This window comes from Momordica charantia, assembly GCF_013281855.1.
Source record: "Momordica charantia cultivar OHB3-1 chromosome 5 unlocalized genomic scaffold, Mcharantia_2.0 BLBB01000005.1, whole genome shotgun sequence".
Lineage (NCBI taxonomy): Eukaryota > Viridiplantae > Streptophyta > Magnoliopsida > Cucurbitales > Cucurbitaceae > Momordica > Momordica charantia.
In genome coordinates, this window is record NW_028275163.1 from 6,871,142 (window position 1) to 6,893,103 (window position 21,962).

Sequence of the window (21,962 nt, forward strand, 5' to 3'; positions counted from 1 at the left end):
GAATTAATATTCTTACGATTATGAATTTTCTAATTATAAATAAGGGTAGATTTGTATCTAGATTGAGAAATTCAATTTAATAAAAATCATATTTTGTTATTCACTCATGGCATAAAATTTTGGAGTAACATTTCTTTATAGTTTATAACCTATATAGTTATATCTTCAAAAAAGAAAAAATACTTTAAATAGTTATGTTCAGATCTTTTTTTTTCTTTTGTTCAGAAATGGAAAATTATAAATCGGAATTGTCCCATGCTCCCGTTATATATAAATAATCAGATTTTGGGTGGATGATTAGAAAATCAGCTCATACAGGCGGGAAGGTATAAACGCTGTGCCTTCCCAATCGATTCTCATTTCTGGGTTTTAATTATTGATCATCCATCCCCATAAAAGCGATGTCGATTCATCATCGCTTAAGTTTATCACTCACATTCTTCCACTTTTTACTCCTCTTTTCTTCAAGAATTTCAGCGATCAGGTGAATTTTTCCACTTTCAGTTTCTAATTCCTCGCATTTCAATTCTCCATCACCCCTCTATCGTTGTTTTTCTTATGGATTTGGCATCGTAGTACTGTTCTGTGTCTGATTACGGAGAATAGAATCGAAAGAAAGATCCGAATTTTATTCTTGAGTTGGTGCTGTTCCGATTCTTGAATTTTGAAATCCTGCTAAACAGATATATCTTTCAGTCTCGTTAGTTTTCTTAAAGTACACCACGAGGGGGAAAGTGGATTAAATACATACTCTGTGTTCAGTTCTGCAGTTTAGCGGGAAAGTAATAGCTGGATTCTTCTATATGCTTCCTTCCTCATATGTTCATATCATTCTGTTCTTAGTTCTTTTGCATAATGAACTTGTCATCTTTGTTATTTGTTTTGTTTATTGAACTTAATGTGAACTCCCTGTTACAGCGTCTATTAGTGTGTTTTGTAGGCTTAATGTGTTTTGTTTGTTAACTTGTTCATATGTTTCATTGAAGGAATAATATTGGCTTAGAAATAACTAGCACCTGTAGGAGCACTGTTCAGGGAAGATATTTTCTGACCGATGATAAAGGTAAATATTTCTTTTATTAACTTCTACTTCATTTCATTTATATTTTTACTTTTTTTTTTCTTTAATCTTTTTTACTGTTACATTGTAGATCCTTGAATATATGCTTTCTCTTACTTGATTTCAAATTTTTTGTCTTTAGGGGTTTTTGAAAAATTGGTAAATGAAAAAGTTAGTTTCTCTTGATTTTTTTTCCTTTTTTTGCTGTCTGAGTTTGATTTGTTTGATTCGCACTTCTCTGATCGTGTCATACTGTTAGATCTCTGATAATGTACCTTTGGTAGGAAAATCACAAGAGCTGTATGGATGTGCACAGTGCCTAATAAAACCAAAGTTATTTTTTGTTTTCTTTGGTTAAATTACAAATATAATCTATGAACTTGGATGTTTGGTGGTACTAACATGGCAAATAAAATCTAAAAAAGAATGCTTTTAGTCAGAATTATTGTTCTTTATGAAGAAAGAATGAGGAGAATCAGAAGCATTCATTATTTTTCTGCCCATATATTCAGAAATGTTGGTTCAATCTATATCAATTGTTTGGTTTTAGTTGGGCGTTTCATTGTTGAGTGGTAAAAAATAAAGAGTATACTCTTTATGCCCATGATCTTAGAAGGCAAAATTTATTTGGTTAAAAGCATCTATGACAATCCTGTGGGAGATTCGGCTTGGGTGAAACTAAAGTGTACTTGATATAAATTAAAAAGATTGGGAAGAAACATTGGATTTGAGCCCTTTTGTTATTTCTTCTCGAATATGGCTTCATCAAAAGTTCACTTCTCTAGTACAGTTGGTGGAATGGGGGGTACCCCTTCGTGTGGCTGGTAGGGTCATGGATTTATGCAAATACTGAAAGGTCTAAAGAAAATTCTTTTATTATGGAATAAGGATAAATTTGGCTGCGTCCTCCCAATTGAACAAGCTTTGTAATCCTTTGTAGAAACTCAATGTCTTAGAGGAATCCTCCTCCCTTAGCCATGACCAAAAAGCAGAACATCACTCCATCAAAGAGAAACTCACCTTCCTCGCATTGAAAAAGAAACTCTTTGGTGCCAGAAATGCAAAGGCAAATGGCTTTTAGAAGGTGATGAAAACATCTGATTCTTCCATAAGATTGCAAATTCAAAGAAACATATAAGCTCCATTTGTGAAATTCTATATAAAAGCTCCATTTGTGAAATTCTATCATTGAATGACAAAAGCCTTCTCTCTGACATATATAATGAAGAAGATTTTGTGGGTTTCTTCACTTGGATTTAGTCCAAAAAAGTTTCTAGATGCTTTTACCAAGTAATCTTCGTCAGGATCCTATCTTCTCTAGCACAATCAATTATTAGAAAGCTGATTTCATTGAGATAGAAATTGTAAATGCCATTGATTCTTTTGGTTTAAATAAAGCTCTGGGTCTAGATGGTATTATTGCTGAATTCTATAAATAATCTTGGAACACCCTCAAGGCTGACTGACATATAAGGTGTCCTATGAACAAATTTAGACCTATTAGCTTCATTCCTTGTGTATACAAGATCAGTATCATAGTTCTCTTACAAGACTTTGTGATCGTTCTAATGTTTAAGCTCCATTTCACCCAAGAGAGAGAGAACAGATTGTATATCAACGATCATAGTAGAGTTTCTATTCCCTCAAATTGGCCTCAACTCCCACTGTTATATGTAATTAGTTGGTGATTGTGAATTTGGCTGTCTTTCTTGGCCTCTTTCCCCTTTTTATGCTAACTTTTTACAATGCGGGTGTTTCTAGTTAAAGGTTAATCCTGGGGTAATTGATCATGTTGCATACTTGCATACTACTATTTGCTATACTCTTAGTTACTATAAGCGATAATGCATTTCAAGGCTTCAATGTGCTAAATCTTACCCTTTTTTTTTCTATCATTACCTCTGCCTTCTGGCTATGACTATTCTCATGTTTCCTACTTATTATTGTATCTAGATTTTATAATATTTTATCAAATACTAAATATTCTGTAGATTGCTGCAATTTTGTAAATACTTGCTTTTGTTAGAAATTGCAACTTACATATAAAACCTACAGCATAATGATTGTGCTCGCATTGCAGGCTACGTATGTAATGCTTTATCTATTGATCCACTATCTCATTGCTGCCTTGGGAACGGGGAGAAATTTCCTTGTCAGTGAGTTTTTTTTCCCAATAAATTTTCGAATAGTTTATGATGAGTGTAAGAGCTCTGTCAAGATTAGTGTTTATTTTTCCTTTTTCACTTTGCAGTGGGTGCAATCTTGTTTCGCAATGTTGCAATTCCTATGAATATTGTGTTTCATGCTGTCAGGGTCCTTCAAGGGTATGATGAGTTTCTTCTTGATTATAAATGCTTCTTTCATTATCTCTTTATGTATTCGAGCTGGAATCTAAAAATCTGTGGCTTTGTGGATGCTGCTTGCAGACAAAAAGGGAACAAATACTAAAAATCAAAATTGCCAAGCCGGCTTCTGCAGGTAATATTCTACAGACCAATAATTATTGTCATTTTTTATGCAGTTTATTTTAGTAGTTTCCATTATAGTTTGTACATAACCTTCCATTATGAGTAAGAATGTAGGTTGTATTTAAGCTTATTCCATTTCTTATGGACAAGTTGTTTTAACAAAAAGTAGTATGCAATAAGGCTCTTCAATGGCATGGCATAGAAAGGTCGAGTAGCTTTGGGAAGTTATCTTTTTGCCGCTTCTTTTGTTTTGTCCTCCTTTTGTAAATTTCACATGTCAATGAAATTGTCGAACTAAAGTAACTCTTTAATGTAAAAGATGTATAAAAAATTGGAAAAATAAGATGTCTCCCAAAAATTGGAGCTCAATAGAAATGCTCCAATTTTCTGGATAGGTAACCAGGTAATAATTGCAAAAATATTTAGAAAAGGAGATCTAACTTTTCTAGAAATCTTAATAACAGAAAAAGGAAAAGTAACTTGGGTTTTGTGTTTTCCTAGTATCTTTACTTAGCATATTTATATCTACTTTTACCTCTTTTCTCTCGACAACTTGCACCCATTTTTTTCTGAAGTTATAGAAAGTTCGAGTTCTAGAATTTGTGGGAGAATTGACCACATAGACACTGTTCGGAAATTTTTTCTCTTTCCCATTGTTGAATCTCTGTAGAGTGGCCGGTGAGAACCACATTGGTGCATTGCCCTTTCTCAAGTCATATATCCGGTCTAAGTTTTGCATATTTTTTGATATTAGCTTCAGTTGAAATCTAGTATGTAGTTTAGGTGTTGGAGGAGATTTTGGTTATCCCATGTGTGTAGGTAAAGATTTGTTTAATTAGTGAGCTCCCTCACGATTTTGTGAAGTATTATTTAGTTGGAAAGCAGTAGAAGGATTTTGAAGATAAGTGTTCTGAATAGGCAAAGGTTGGGACTATTGCTCACATCAATGGTTGTCTTTCGGATTGTACTTCTAACTTTTTCCATGATATCCTCTTTTCATTAATTAATGATGCAGCTTAAATATTTGATACTATACTAAATCTTGCAGGTACATATGCCAGCGTCTTTGACTTCTGTGTTGGGAGGTGTCGTCATAATTCTGAGAGTGTTGTAAGTATCCTGCATTGATATTTTCTTCTAAATGCTTAATGTGAAGCCTGTGTCGTTGCATTTTATTTGAGTCGTTTGATGATTGTTTATCAGAGTTTGGAGAATATTTTAAATAAATAAAATCTTTTTGCATGCTAAATATGTCAATAGAGGTAACTTGTCCTTTAATTAAGAATCTTTATCTTATGGCGCTACCATAAGGCACTGTCTGATTCATCGTATCATGAGATACCAAAGAGAGTACCTCTCATGTTTCCTCCCATATTTTATTTTGCTTCCATCGCCTAGGACCAGTTTTGGGTGGGTCTCTTATGATAGGTCTCTTCCTAGTAATTGACCACCCACTCTATGATAGATCTCTATGTAAGGTAGTCTGGATGGAATGCCTTTTTTATTTTTATTTTAATTAAACCCAGCTATACATGTGCAATCATTTTTCTAGTATAAAGTAGTGTTTACAAAAATAGACGTTTTTATAGTTGTAGAACCATAAATGCCTTGTGCCAGTCTAAGAATATCCTTTTAAATGCCTTACAATTTTATCATTTTGATTTATAATCCCTGTAAACTATGATGAACGAATAATCTGTCATCATATTTTTTTTCAGGTGCACGAAAATGCTTATCACAGTGATTACCATCATTGCTTTTCTCTGCCGTCATATTCTTCAGGTTAGTGAAGTTGAATTAGATTTGGGCCTCTTCTCTGACTGCTGTCAGTTACCTTGAAATATTCATTCGCTTTTAGAATTATTTCAATGAGGTCCTTCCATGTGTAACATTTTTTTTTACCATTTTCCATGTGTGTTTCATTTTTCTAGCATTACTGGGTTTTCACATTTTCCATCTGTTGCCATTATTTCATATTTGTTTGCTTTTGATCTACTATTTCACTATAGTTAAAATATCAGCTGTCTTTCTCATTTATGCATTTAGATTCAGTGTATTGTAATTGTTGTAATTGCATTCTTTGGATGTTTATAAGAAATAAGAATAAAATTAAAAGTGTGACATTCAAGAGATGGGATCATTATGTAAAAAATCCATTGTAGCCTATGCGATATGGAAATGGTTCGTGGCTGAAAGATAAAGCAAAGGCGCTTTTGAAGTGTGCAGTTAGAGCTTTTTTTGTGGATTCTTTGGTACAACATACATCCAACACTTGGAGTGCCCTTCACAAGATGTTCTTTCATAGACACAGTACTTTTTCTGTTAATTTGAATTAGAAAGGCTTCATGTAATAGTCATCTCCAGGCGGGGGTTTTCCACTCTTGGCCATTAGGTTGTACATGTTTACATCTTTTTCTAATATATAAACAAAAAACGATTGGTAGGCAACTAGGTAACTTGGAAGAATTGGTACAGATGAAATGTGAACGTTTGATCAAATTTATATCCTAAGATGATCGAAAAATGTTGTAGAATCAACACAGTAATGCTAAAAAAACCTAAGAACAACCAAAATCTTGTAACATTACCCGTTTTTCAGGATTTCATATTCTATCCTCCCTTCTGGAAATCTTCACACTCTAAGTCTCTAACACTTTCAAGATTCTGCAACAATCATCCACATTCTCCTCACTGCAATCCTTTAGGATCTTGAAGTAATCTCCCAAGCTTCATGTTACCATCAGTTTTTTGTTGGCCGATACTGCTAAAATTCTAGGAGACTAACTAATAACATGTTCCAAGATGACAATCCCTCTCCATTTCTTATGAAAACTTTTTGTAAGTTTCTTTGTTGTTGATATATCCATTTGGTTAGATGGTCTAATTCCTTTGTAAACATAGACATACTTACTACATGCTTACATTATAACCTCCACACTCCAATGGTTTAGCAACTTTATCCCGAACACCAAGTGAAAAATCTTCTTCTCGAACCTTTTCCTTGTCAGGAAAAAGGAAAAAAAATATCTTATGTCTCTTAATTTCAAACCATATTTTCCTTAATCATTCTAAATGAAGATCTCTCTCCATTTCCTATCTTGATTAAAGAAAACTTTTCAAAAGTTTCTTTGTTTTTGACAAAGCCAATAGGTTAGAGGGCTCGTTATTATATATACGTGTAAATATATATATGTATCCCCTATTTCCAAAACTTCCACACTCCAATGGTTTAGCAACTTTATCCCAACCACCAGATGAGAAATATTCTTCTCGACCCTTTCCCTTGCCAAAAAAAATCCCATACGTCTCCTAATTTCCAACTCTATTTTCTTTGGTAAAGCAAAGAGGGAGATATAGTTGGTAGGAAGGTTTGCTAAGACCACATTGCATTAAGTTTGCATTCCAACTCTCGATAAACTATCGAGAGTCAGAGCTTTGCTCTCCTATACCTGAGGCACCCACACTCTCCTGAACGCTCGAACCCGAGAGACATAAAAGATTTCTTGTATTAAGCTCACCTAAATGTTCGAATTTGAGATCTCTAAGCCGATATGACCAAGAGATGCAAGCCCTTGCCAATGGAGCCGCTCCTTTTGGGGCTTTTTTTTCCATCTATAAATTGTATCTCAACATTTCCTCCACCTATTGGTTCCCACCCAATACTCTTATGTTTTTTTTTTCCTTGAATAATCATGAAAATCCTATAAAAAATTTATCTTTAGTTTAAACGTTTAAAATTAAATTGTTGCTAGTAACAAAATTTTAGGTTAGATCAAAATCAGTGTCAGTTTAGGCATTTAAATTATTTCTCAACATGAAGTTATTACTCTGGATACAGAATGATGTGTGCAGAGAGTTGTGATATATGATGAAGTATCTTATGTTCTGAACTTCTGATACTTTATCCTAACTCCCGAGGTATTCATTAGATTTCTAAGAAATTAATAATTTACTCCACTTTCTTTAATCCTTCTGTTATGTTTGTGATTCATTTTCAAAATCTGGATTATTCTTTATGATATAATTTTCTAAGCATTTACGTTCATGTGGTTTTTTATTTCTTATACAAATCAATTAATTATTCTTAAATGGGCTTCATAGGAGTCAACAGTACACAACTAGAATTCAGACTCAATGGCATCAACGTCGTTGTTGGAAGGTATCTTTTAGGCGTAGTTATTTTTATTTGTTTATTGATTAAATTACAAGTTTAGTTTTTGAACTTTCAGAATTGTCTAATAAGTCTCTGAACTTTAAAGAGTGTCAAATAGATCCTTAAACTTTCAATTTTGCATCTAAGAAGTTTTATGAAATTGAAAAGTATCTACTAGGTTCTTGAAATTTCAATTTTGTGTTTACTAAGTCTTCTAACCTATTAGCCATTTTTTAAAATTCACGTATCTATGAGACACAAAATTGAAAGGTCACGGTTCTATTAGACTCAAAATTCAATTTTTCATCCAATAGGTCTGTGATATGAAAAAATATTGAATAGGTTAGGGATCTATTAGTGACAAAATTGATAGTATAGGAACTTGTTAGACATTCAATAGATCCTATCCGATGACCTATTAGACACAAATATGAAAGTTTAACGATTGAACTTGTAATTTAACCCTGCTTATTTTATACATTGTTTGACCTCTTTCTTATTCTTTCAAACACAATGGATGATAGGCAAGGAGAGTCATGTGATTCAGTTTGCAAGTCAAATGGACAATCGTGCGTCCCAAACAAAATTGCAGTCCTGAATCAATGTGACATGTGAGTAGCTGTTTTTTTAGTATAATATTTTTCATAGACATCTCAAAATGATTGTTTGATTTATCCTTTTGTGGTTGGAAAATTTTTTAGCTCAGTTTAATTTGACTTTTGATACTCACCCCTTCCCTTGGAGGTTTCTTGATTGTACTCCCTTTCCATTTATTATTGGGCCATTAAATTTTGTCTTAATGCATGTGATTTTTTATTGAAAATTGGAAATAGTTTACTCCCAATTAATGATTAATTTGGTTCTTTTCAGTGGTGTGGTTTATTACTCCCCTGAATTATGTATTTTCTTATAATCATCATATTCATGGCGTTTTCTTTCTTTTGGGATAGCATGCAAAAATATTTAAGCTGTAAAGGAGGTTGCTTAGCAAGTGTTGGGTCTGACCAACCTGCTGAAGTTGCTTATAGTGCTCCCAAAGAACTGGTATGTTGTCCTGTTCTCTTTTTGAATAGATTATCAGAAGTAATTACCACTATTAGACCAGACCATAAATATGGGATAGTTTAGAGAAAACACCACTTTGAGCTGCTAATTGACTTTTCATTTTATTTTCAAATTGCACCCAAATACACTCTGGACACTGATTCTTTGTTGTCATGATGGAATTGGAAGACTATTAGACGAGTAATCAGAATGAAACGAGTGGATTAGAAGAGATTATTGGACGTATAATCAGTAAGAACAAAATGACTGGGACCTGGAACAAAACTCTTCTACTGTGATACTGCAATATTGGGATTGAAACCAAATTACCATTGATGTTGTTTATCAATGTCTAAAATAAGAAATCAATTTTCAACAAAAGGGGAGAGAAGTGAGAAAAGGAAGTGGAGATAATACGAGACACTAAATGAGTAAATAAGTTGAGCATTGTAATCGGGTCGTGAATTACAGGATAATCTTGTTCTTTTTTTCCTCCTCTTTCTGGTTGTCTGAGTACTCATGCATTCATGGAAGTGGATCAAACAAAATGAGAATAACAGTATGATGTTACAACATGTACATTTTCTTTTGACAAGGAAGCAAAGCTTTCGCTGAAACTGTGAAAAGTTACAAGCAAAGTTATAAAAAACTCCCGGTAAGAGAATAAATACAATAAAAACAGACTCGTAGAGATTGTCAACGATATTCCATAGTCAAGGAAATGCATTAAAGCAGTTCTTCTTCAGCTTATTCTTCTTCATGGTCATTCTCACTAGAGGTTATAATATGCATCATTTTATATTTGGTTCCTTGCAGTTATTTAGAAGTTAGAGACAATTAGCCATCAACACTTAATGATATGATAACTGATATAAATCTGATTTTTACTGTATGAATATCAGAATCCAGGAGCGTGCTTATATAGTAGCACACAGTCAATGCTTTCTTGCGATGGCTCTCACCAGCATACCAGGAGGCTTTGCCCTTGCGCGTAGGAGATTTTATAGGTATGTTCGAGTCAAGTTCTATCGACTCTAGGTGTTGGAAGAATTTTAACAATCTGTGTTACTGGTTTGAGGTATTGGGATTGAAGTTTATGTTTTATAAAATTCTAAGCTTTTTGATAGGTTGAAGACGTGTCGAAATGAATTTTAAAAAAATGTAGAATAAGTCGACATAAAATTAAAAATTGAAGGACCTACCCAATACTTTTTAAAGTTCACGGACCTATTAAACATAACCCTAAAAGTTTAAGAATCAAACTTGTAATTTAACCACCCAAATAAAAACAAAACCAACTCTGAATACACTTCATAGTTCATACACTTGAAAAGTCACAAAAACCTCTACAATATGAAATAATTATCAAAGATTCCACATCTGGAATCAAAATGAACATTAGAACCAACCTAATTGTTAGATACTTATATATGATATACGCCTATCAATCTTTAGCAAATTGTTTTTTATTTGCTACCTGTCTCTATTGTTGTTTTATTCCTTCTTAAAAGTTTTGATTTAGATCAATATTGAAATTGATTATGATCCTCTAGAATGTTATAGTTTTGGCATCACGGTTGAAGATGGGTAATCCTTATGTGGGGAAATTTCAAAGATGGGTTGTGAAAGTTTGGATTATCCTTGACTATCAAAAGTTCATATTTGCAGGGAATGCCATAATTTTCATGCTTTCAATTGCAGATGGAAGTAAGTTTTCATGTCAATAGTTTATTTTTAATTTATATTTGAGTCTGTACCATTCCCCATCATCTTTTTTCTCCATTTCTTTCTTTCTTTCTTTCTTTTCTGCTTGTGATTTGGAGAGGAAAAAAAGGTTGTTTGGTGTAATGGAACTTCAACGTTATTTGTAAGATTAAATGCAGCAGGTTAAAAGGAGAGAGATTAATATACAACAAAAGAAAGATTATTTCTTTATGGACATTTCTTCATGTTTTGCTACTCCATAAAGAGAGGACAAGAAAAGAAAAAACAAGGAAATCAAATACAAATTTATTGTTTCTATTTTATTTTATTATGCCTTTTGGAGATGAACAAGAGTTTGTAACACTATGTTAGTCCTTTTTTTTTTTTTAACTTTTTATTGGTTTAAAATTGTATGTCTTTGATAGTACTACATATTTGTTGGATTGAAAAACTTGACACATTAAATCATTCTAATTATACTCATTTTCATTATATTCTATTACAATATTTCAAGTTTTTTTTTTAAAAATTAAAACAGTTTTAAAGAAAAAATAAGTCTATGCAATCCCCACCCCCCGTCTCCGCCCGAACCTCACGGGGGCGGGTGTGGAGATGGGGATTGCCCCCGGCTCCTCCTCGCCTCGGCTTGTTGTCATTCTGCTCCGTTGTCTCTAAATTGATTATTGACTTCCTCATAATCATATCATATTAGTTCTCTCCTCTTATTTTAATTGGGTATATTTTTGAACCTACAATATATTTTCAATTGTGTGCGTATAAATGATATTCGCTATGATAATTAATATTGGGTAATATTGTTGAGCAACAATAAGCAATTTGATATTAGTATGAAAAGTATATATCGAGTATATATTTCAGTGCAAGAACAATAACCATTAAGAAACATATGTTCACTAGTAGGTTTAGTGACAATACATTTCATAAATGTCTCCATTATCTACCTTAAATGAAATATAAGGAAAATAAATAAATATGAATAATCGATATCTATATCTATAGTATATATAAAAGGAGTTATGGGGAGAAATTTTTTCTTCCTATTTTGTCCTCATAGATATTTTGAGGGCAATTTTATCTTTTAAATATAAAATTTTCTCTCTCACCCCCCATTTTTCTCCCTCCTCACTTTCCCATTTTTTTTTCATTTCAAATATTTAATCTCCATTGTTACAAATTTTACATTTCTCAAGTTAATTTTCTCTTTCTAATAAACTATCACTCTTAAAGATTAGAATATAAAGAGTTAGAATATGAAGCGTTTTGTCTATTTATTTCTATGTTAAAAAGTTATAACTTATTTTGAATTATAATTAATAAGGAATTTCAAAAGTTTCGTAACTTTTTATTTTCTACAACTATATAAAGAGTTTTTTCTTACTCTTTCTCCCAACATTTTCTTCATCAAAACTTGAGTTTCTTTTCTCTTTCGGTATGTAAATTTTCTCCTTTAGTCAATGTCTTGTATTTTCTTATATTTAGTTAGATTGTTTGATCGAATATTCAACTTTTTTAGTTATTTTTTTTCCAAACGACTCAATCAACTGGAAAAAGAAAAGTGAAAATGAGTGATAAGATCGAAACACCTTGGATGGATCCACTTTGGGATGACACTTGGTAACCGCGAGGACCCTCTCAATGACCTCCTCCTTGGTAAGGTGATCATTGTGTGATGAAAATAGCCGGAGCAATCCATCGGAACATGGCTGCGGTTGGCATTCCCGGCGAGCTAGGGCAAGGAATTGGACCGGAACTCAAACATGGCAAAGAATGGCTGCCCTGAACGCATCTCTATCTCTCACTTTTTTTTGTCATTTTATTTTTCAATGACTCGAATAAGAAATTGAAACAAAGTTGTATTTACTTTTATGTATTGTTATGTTTAGGAAAAAAAAAGATGAAAAATCCATGAATATGTATTTTTTAAAAAAAAAATTTAAGTAATTGAAGAATAATACTTTTAGTCACACTAACCATATCAGTGGGTGATGAGAATTATTGAGACGTTGTTTTATGAGATAAACATTGAAAATACGAAAAAACTTGGTGAGGTAAACATTTAGAAATAAAAAAATCAAATTATATTATAAATTTTAACTATTTAATTAAATTTTATATTTTTAAACATTGAAATAAAAACTATTGAAATTTCACGTGCACCGCATATAGAGTTGAGGAAATCTAGGGATGAAAATCAAATAATTAAACCTGAAAATCTTGATAAAAATGGAATTTATGAAATATAGGAAACTAATTAGTAGGCAGAGCTAGTTTTGAGTTTTGTGGTTGGTTTACACATTTTTGCAACTTGTTTTATTGTTTATTGGATATGATATTTCTATGATTAACTTATTCTTGTTTAAGATTTAATCGGATGAAATTGAGAACTAAAAGTATAAGGTTAATACAGGAGTAAAAACATATATACTTTTTTCAAACTTAGTAGAAATGGAAATTTAAAGTACCAGGATCAAATAATCAAAAAAATGATATTTAGAATATTTAATTATCTTAAAGTAATTACTAGAGCATATTCGAAATTTTTAGTACAAACAGTAAGATTTTAAAATTTATAGACCAAATGTATCTTTTATCCAAATTTGAAGGATTTTTATTTAAGTTTAAATATTAAAACATATTTAATGAGTAATCTGCAAAGACATATATTCTTGACCAAAAGTTCGTAGATTCGAATTTCTTCACCCACATATTATTGTACTAAAAACACATTTTTGAAATGGTACCATAAATTTGTATTTAAGAGTTTTATATAAAATTTGTGTTAAAATTTAGATTGGTCTCTTTTTAATCAAAACAAAAGTATAAAAATAAAAATAGTATTTAAACTTTTTTATTTAAAATTTTCAAATGGAATAGAACTTTTTCATGTTGTAAAAAAACATCCCAAGTGGTTGGATAGAGACGTGTAGGGAGATGCCTGTCTTAAATATTTTATTGAATTTTTACGTTTTTATCCTTTGTATACGTTATTATGTGTATATATAATTTTTTTTCGGAAGAAATGTATATATATAATTTACAAATCTTACAATGGTTAAATTATAATTTCTTTTGTAAGAGTATTAAATTATAGATTTACCCCTAAATAGATTTAAACATTTTCAATTATACTTTTATTAAATCTCTACTATTAATGCAACGAAAAATATTGGGGTAGTATTATCTATTCCATTCTCATGCTTAATTAACATGTCACACCAATATTTTGTTTGAAATATTAATACTATGAATTAGATAGAAATATAGTCTAAGTTTCTAGATGTGATTATAACTTACAATATATGGATTAAATTTATAATGATTCACCATGCTACAATTTACAAGGGAAATTTGAACCTTTTTTTTTAATCTCTCTACTTGGCTTAGCAATTAGCAAGTCAATTTAAACATTGAGCTCGTAAATTCAAATAAGCTAAAACATTTATATTTTCGCAAAACCGAATAAAAAAATTACCCATAAACAACTCATAATTCACACAAAATTCTAACTAAAAAAAAAAACTCAAAATCAAGCCCCAAATAACACTTAAATCCAACCACGAACCAACTCGAACCTAACCACAAAATCGAACCGATAAAATAAACATAAAATGATGCTCAAAGAAAAAAGAAAATAGTTTATTCACAAACTGGAACATAGAGAGACTTAAAAGTCAACGTAAACGCAGTTCAACGATTTTTGATCTCGAATCTCCTACCCAAGTTGTACTAGAAAAACATAGAAGACCCAAGAAGGTAAGTTGTTAAAAGAATCAAATAAAAAAGAAAAAAAGGCAGTTAGTAGAGAAATGCAATGGAGAAGAGAAGATACAAGTTTTGTAAAGAATGAAAAAGCAACAGGAATTTTGAATCATAGAGAACAGCTTAGAGCTCAGATGAGACCAAGAATTTAATGTTGAATTGAATCTCATTCTTTCTCTCCCTCATTCTTTCTCCTTTTCACAAGAGAGAGGAGAGGAGAGAGAAGAAGAGAGAGAGAGAGTTCACAATCCTCCAATAAAAACCAAGGTTTTGGAAACTTTTCCCTTTTGGGTGTGCTTTGCTTTTTAGAAATTATGCTCCAAGAACAGCTTTTGCTGAGGGGAAGCAGGTCCAATCTCTTCCTCTAAACTCTTCAAACCATCCCCCACACCTCCACAATTCCCTACATTTCTTGCTTCCAAGTTCTTCCCATCAACATCTGCTTCTGAGACTGATGATTTCCGCCGTTGGGACGACGTCACACTTGGGAATGTGATCCACGACGGGGCTCTGAACTCGAACCTTTGATCCTCAGCTTCTGCTATATCCGTTTCCGACGCGGAACGGTTTGATGATCTTTGAGATGACTTCTTGTGCAGTCTACTGCTCCCTAAGACGACCTCGGTTGGTAAGATTGGCTGTTCGTTACACGGGCTTCCCATTAACTGGGCAAGCGCACGCTCTAGCGCGGTCGTCACTTTGTCCATTGATGGCCTCTCCTTCGCTCTCATTCTCACACATTTACACGCTACGTTTGCAATCCTCTTCAGGGCCTCGATATCGGAAGGCGGTTTCAATATCGGATCTAGAATTGCAGAGATGTCTCCTGATTTGATCAGAGGCACTGCCCATTCTACTATGTTCCCTTCTTCATATTGCATATCGATGGCTTTCCTACCACTGAGAATTTCTAGTAGCAAAACACCAAAGCTATAGACATCAGACTTGGTTGTGAGGTAATGGAGTCTATAGTATTCGGGATCGAGATAGCCTAGAGTCCCAGCTGGTAGCTCTGCTAATGGAGAGCTACTATCGGTCGGTCCCAACAATGACAAGCCGAAATCAGCGACTCGAGCATTATGCTCTTCATCGATGAGAATGTTCGACGACTTGATGTCTCGATGAATGACGGGAGGACAAGCATAGCCGTGCAAGTATTCGATTCCCCTAGCTGCTTGGACTGCAATTGTGACCCTTCTTATCCAATCTAATTGCTCTTTCAAGGCATTGTTCTTGCCATGGAGGTGCTGATGCAAGGAACCATAAGCCATAAATTCATAAACTAGAAGCCTCTCTCCACCTTCTTCACAATAACCAAGCAGATTAAGCAGATGGGCATGGTTTAATCTTGAGAGCAAGTCAAGTTCAGTGTGAAACTCTTTTGAATTCTTCTGCATGTTGGGAGACATTATAGCCCTTTTGACCGCAACGACTGTCCCGTCCTTCAAAACACCTCGAAAAACACAGGAGAAACTTCCCTTTCCCACAATGGACTCTTCGTTAAACCCGCACGTCGCTCTCTCAAGTTCTTCATAGGTGAACATCTGAGCCCTCCTTATTTTCAGCTCGTCTAAGTCAGGGCGTATTTTGTAGTTCTCCTTCTGGAAGGAAGAGGCATTCCCTTTACTTTTCTTGGACTTCAACTCCTTTCCCGAGCAATGGCAGTTCCGTAACTTGTACCGAACGTATAAGATTGCAGTTAAAGACACAATAGCTACCAAAAACACACCAAAAGCAATCTCAGCTACAAGAACTGGGAGCTGCATTGACCAGAACTTCTCAGTTTTCTTCCCCATCATACTATTTTTATACATGGATGAACAGTTTGAGATGCATTCACCAGAAAAGCAAATTGAACAGTTATATTCACATTGTCTGTCAGATTTTAAGGTGCACTCAAATTTTTGGTACATCTCAGGAGGGCAAGCAGTGCTGCAGGGCATGCACACATGAAAGCCTGGCGACTTGCACCGAGCGCTGTCTTGGCTAATTTCGTAGAAACCGGGAGCACAAGGAGTTGCTTTACAGATTCCAGGCGAGACAGCTAAAGGTAGAGAAGTAGGAAATCCGAGGCCCCAGCAAACAGGCAAGAGAGATTTTTCAGCTAGAATTCCACAAGTGAAGTAATCTCCAGCTGCAATGTCATAAACTTTAATCCTCTCCGGTGGCGGAGTACTTGGTTTGACCGTAAAACCCCAACAAATCACACCACGGTCCAAGCTCTTGATTCCACAAGCATGGAATTTGCCCCCAACAACAGAGTCTAAAGGATCAACTGGAACCAAGTCCACATTTCCTTCACCTGAATATGCAACTGAGATCTCTTCTTCAATGTCTAAGCTCCTTCCCCAACAGAAGGCTCTCGCCTTCGCGCCCTCTAAAATCCCACAAACATGATATCCACCAGATGCAATCTTTTGAAACCTCTTATCTTTAGGTACCAAGGTGATTACCCGGCTGCTCGTCTCATCACCCCAACAGAAAACAGTTCTATTAAGAGAAAACAGCCCACAGTTGAACTCAGAACCTGCCGAGATCGATTCGATCGGGCCATCAAATGCAAAGGTTCTGGTCATGTTGTAACCCCAACAATCAACAAAAGATGTGTTCCTACGCCGTCCAGTCAGAGGCGTTCGGAGTCCACAGAGGTGGTAATCACCGGCACTGATTTCCAAGTATTGAGCTCCTTTGCTCATGGGCTGAGGAACACCCATTTGAACATACCCACTGCTTCCCCAACAATAAGGTTGGTTGGAATCCAAAAGAAGCCCACAAACAAAGCCATCACCAGCAGTGAGACCAATGAATGGGAAATGAGAAGGGGTTCCATAAGTTATGGCTGAATTTGAACCAAAGCAACTCACAAGATGAGACCCATCTGACTTTAAACCACAGAAAACAGGCCCTTTCTCACCATAAGAAACAGCAACAGAAGACATTGAACCTAAACCAGACACCAACAAACACATATCTGCAAAAACAACCAATTCTACAAACAATCCAGCTTTCCAAACATACATCTTCTTCAACAACAAAAGTACCAAATCCACCAACAAGAACAACCCCATTACAGACCAAACCAATCACTCAAGAATTCAACAACAATCTCATCTCCAAGTGTTCCATGAACAAACAGAAAAGCATCACAAATTACATAAACAAGAAGAAAATCAGAGCAAGCAAAGTTCAGCTAGACAGAGAGATTAAAGAAACTCCTACAGCACATAATTCAAAAATCAACATCCGAGAAACCCATTAATTCACTCATTTCTTCTTCAAATCCCAAGAAATTTAAAATGCAGTCAGTTCCTCATCCTTTTCGAGAAAACATACCCATTAAACCTCAGATTCGAGCAGGAGAAGACAACCCAATTCATATTCAGAAGCCACAAAACTACCCATTAAACCTCCGTCCTCTTCTCGCACCTCTTGCTTCCGATTAGAAAAAAGGGAATCATGGGAATCGCTGCTGGGAAGAAGAAATAACAGAGAAATGGAAAGAAGAAGGAAGAAGATGGATGAGAGGGAAAGAGAAAGAGAAGAGAGACTTAAATGCCGAAACTACAACTTCTGACATTGGGAAAAGCGTAGGTGAAAGCAATAAATGAGAAGTTAATGCGGTTTTGATCTTTTCATGCCTGGATTACTGCACTCCACCACCCAATCCCCAAACATTTCTTTTCCCACTTTTAATTTTTTTCCTTCCCTCGAACAGTTTGGTTCAATCTTTGGCCGCACATACGAATTACAGGCAATGAAGCATTGTCTTCTTCCTCTTCAATTCAAATTTCTTTAAAAAAAACTGGGTGCCGAGCTTCCTCCGTCCGCTCCCATGGCTTCCGCTTCCGCGAACTGCAAATCACGGAAATGGGAGAGAATATGGAAGAAACAAAAGGGTGGTGCCTGCTTTTTTCTCTGATATATTAAATTGCGTACTTTTTGTCAAAATCAAAACGGCAGTTGGGATTATCAGAATAAAGCATTTTTCACCATTTTTGTTTATGCTTTTGTTTATTTGTCTGCGGTGCTGCAGTGGAGTTCTATTCTGCTCAATTGCTAATTTTATTTTAATTTTCTTTTATCTGTTGCTTTTATTATTCGATTACCCAATTTTGAATTCTACCGTTAGAATTTTACTGTTGATTGCAATTACCTCAATAATAGCCGTATTTTAGGTTTAAATTGTGTGCTTCTTCCATTTTAGTATCAAAGTCAACTCGATAATTCGTATATATCTTTGAGTTTCCACCCACTCTAAACTATAATGAAAAAAATAAAGAAACTAATATTAAATTAGAAGTAAATTTTAGAATGTTTCCCACAAAATTTTTAATTTTCAAAGGTGTATCTATCTAATTCTTAAAAAATTTCTAAATTTAGTAATGGCTAAGTGAGAATCAAACTATCAATTTTTGCGATCGGTATAGGTACTTTATTACTGAGACTGAGCTATTTTATTACTGAGACTGAGCTATGCTCAAATTGACATATATAAAAACTTAATAGATATAATTATGAAAGATTATGCTTTGTTTGATAACGATTTCGATTTTAGCCTTCTATTTTCAAGAATTATGCTTTCCTCCGTGCAACTTCTTTGGTATGTTTTTATCCTTCCTCAATGCACATTTGAATTCTTAACCAAATTAATTTTAAAAATAAAAAACAAGTTTTTTGAAAGCCTTTTTTCTTTTTTTCTCGATTTCAACCCACTCTATTCCAGTTTCCACGATTAGGTTCTTTTGAAAAACCTCCTTCATGTTATGTTTCATTTTCTTGTGCTCCACAAAAAATACTCACAAAAGGCTTTAAAAAGAATTAAGAGATGTTTTGTTTTATATTAAAGTTAAAATATTTAGGAAAGAAATCATTTAAATAAAATATAAATTATCAATTTGAAAATGGTAACTTAATATATTATCTCTACCATAATAAATTTTAATCTCCAAACTTTAAAAAGTTGTAACCACATCATCCAACTTTCTATAATATAGATTTCTTTAGGTTCCCTGCATTAACATTGTTACTCAAATGCTGACATGACACAATTAATTGAATTAATAAAAAAATAATTTAACACAATGTGGCAAAAGAGTATAATAAGGAAGTAAACAACAGCAAATAATTATGTTATGATGCATGAGCCAAAAGTTCTAATATATATTTCACTTGTTAGTCAACCCATCACCTTTTTTTTTTCTTGCTCACACTTATTTTATTCACTTACTTGTGTTCTTATGCTATATGGGGTAAGATCATTGACTTTGTTACTAGAATCAATGTGTCACATCAACACTTAACATAGATCGTTTAAATATATAATGAGGTCTTTTTTTTTTAATTAGGAACTAAAAAAATAAGCATAGAAATTTGAAAACTAAATTTATAATTTAACAAAAATTTAATAATAGATAAAGATAGTCAAACACGTGTGAATTATAGGGCAATTAAAGAATTATGTGAAAGATCGAGTATGGTCAAGCTTGGAAAAGCGACCATACTTGCTTTTGTTGCATTTGTTGGGGTCTCCTCTTAACTTGTTTGGCTACTTGAGAAGCTCTTCCATGTGATCACTTTCTTTGATATTAGCCAATATGACAAAAATTTGCACATTGGTGGGATGAACTTCTCATAAGGTCGGCCACGGCTAGTTCCTTGGTCGGAATGTCTTTGGTTTGGCTGAGCTTGGCATGAGCAGTAGTTTTATCTCTGGGTTTAGAAGGTGGAGTGGACTATTCAGTAAAGTCATAATTGAAGTCTTGTGACTTCAGCAGCTCTTTCGTATCGATGAATTTCTTCCCTATTTGAAACTTCGTTGAAGGTAGTGGCAAACTTCTTGTCTAGAGAGAAGATCAGTCTTTTATCTTTGAGGCTGAAAATGAAGGAAGTGGGTTGTTGGTCTCTTTGAGTGATGTCAAATCGAGAATTGTGTGATGAAGGTTGTCCTGAGCTAGTTATAGCTCGATATAGACCTTGGTAGCAATTTTCAATACCATAATCGTGCTAAGTTAGCTAGCGGGATTTGGAAGACTCGACATTTGAGGGCATCACTCGTAGCTTAGAAATCCATATTAAGCCTTCATATACCCCAACATCATCTATTGGGTCGCCTGAACAACCATAAGTTTTGAAGGTTGGTGTCTTAAATTTGCTTGGTATAGGAGCGTCGAGAATTTCCTAGACGAACAGAGACTCTCCAAGTTCATCATCCTTCGGTGCATGGGTAGATTTTCCCTCGTATTGCCTCTTCAGAGGCTCCACTTCAGCCTCGAAATTGCTCTTCATCTGCCGAATTCAGAATGCATGATCCGACCTTGAGGGTCCCCTTCTTGGGCTATTGCCTTTGCACCATTAGTGAATGTTTTCCTAAGGTTTTTCGAACGAGGGGTCCGACCTTTAGTATAGGAGCGTTGGAATGCTTAACTCGATCATTGAGGACGTAACATAGGTCCCTACTATCTAGACTTCTGGTGGATCATTGTTGTACCCTCGAGGGAGAATCAGTCTCAAGGTCTTCATCGTGGTGCGACTACACCTTTGGTGGGTTGTCATTTTGTGCATGGCAGAGGCTGCGACCATTTTGTCGCCTTGGCCCATTCACCTTTTCATCCATGAGGGTTGGGACCACATGGTCCCTCTTGCCCCAACCTTGTGGGTCCGAAGGTACAGATACCTCGATTTGTTTCAGGCTATGGCTCCACGGCTTGCATCTGGGCATACATCTCGTTCATCTGAAGTTGCATAACAGCAAGTACATTAGGGGTCTACTAGGCAACTGATATCTCACCCAGGTCGTTTTATCACTCCAATTACACGAATGTTTTGATATGTTTGGACCGAAGGAAGGTCGGTCCTAGTGTTCGCAATTCGGTGGGTCCGAGCTCCGATGAGGATAGGCGGATTAGGTGCATTCCTCGAAGTTCCCACAGTGTGAGGATCTCGGGGACAAGATGATCTTCCTGACCTAGAGGATTCACCCGTTGTCTTGGGTTGCTGGACCCTTATGAATCAATGCAAGTCAAAGCTTGGGTAGGAAACAACTTTGTTTGTCTGTTTCCCATAAACAGTGCAAAATGTTTATGCATAATTCAACCACGGTTTTAGAGCATAGATCAACTTCTTACTGACTTGGACATCAAAGTGTTTACTTCCCTTCTGTTGTTTTCTTCATCAAGCTCGTTCTCCAAACTTGGTCATACTTGATCTATACAAATTCTCAAGTCTATCAGAATTCTACATAAACAGAATCATTATTATTATAACAATCAACCTAACAAAATAAAAAACGTTAAGAAAAAAAGGGTAGGATAAGAAGAGTAGATATTAACAAGTTTATCACACAACTTCAATGAGAGCAATTGACTTGTGCACTAATAATAAAATGACCTTTTAGAAATGTTGGAATTCTTGGTAGAATAAATTTGCCAAAAGCTCTCCTTTAATCCCCAACTTGATACCTTCTTTTTACGAAGAATCATCAACACTAAGAAATACAACACTTTTAAAAGGACCAAAAATTTTCTCATACACCAAAACTCTCCATTCAAAATTTTTTTCTTTCTAATTTAACTCTCTAACCCATTTAAATGATAACTGTAAGAGAAAAAGTAAAAGTAAAGTCAAAGATGTAATGATCAACTATATACCATATAAAAATAATATAGGTTTTTTTGCCATATTGATTTTTTAAGAACATAACCATGGTAAGGTGGCTCATTGATTTGAAGGGATTAGGGTTAAGAGGAAACGAGTT

At 34.4% G+C, this 21,962-nt stretch overlaps 2 protein-coding genes across 2 annotated transcripts; one reads left to right on the top strand and one right to left on the bottom strand.

Moving 5' to 3' along the window:
• The first annotated feature begins 246 nt into the window (after nt 1-246).
• LOC111014633 (glycosyltransferase family protein) lies at nt 247-10,771 on the top strand. The gene is made up of 12 exons (XM_022289424.2): nt 247-484; nt 987-1,063; nt 3,141-3,216; nt 3,312-3,384; nt 3,487-3,538; nt 4,577-4,638; nt 5,247-5,310; nt 7,630-7,687; nt 8,206-8,292; nt 8,632-8,725; nt 9,628-9,732; nt 10,394-10,771. Exons 1-11 carry the CDS (start codon nt 402-404, stop codon nt 9,718-9,720), a joined length of 819 nt encoding a protein of 272 aa, XP_022145116.1. The 5' UTR covers nt 247-401; the 3' UTR covers nt 9,721-9,732; nt 10,394-10,771.
• Nucleotides 10,772-14,062: 3,291 nt separating this feature from the next.
• On the bottom strand, nt 14,063-18,165 carry CR4 (crinkly4). Its single transcript, XM_022289468.2, has one exon. It carries the CDS (start codon nt 17,275-17,277, stop codon nt 14,515-14,517), a length of 2,763 nt encoding a protein of 920 aa, XP_022145160.1. The 5' UTR covers nt 17,278-18,165; the 3' UTR covers nt 14,063-14,514.
• Between the last annotated feature and the right edge of the window lie 3,797 nt (nt 18,166-21,962).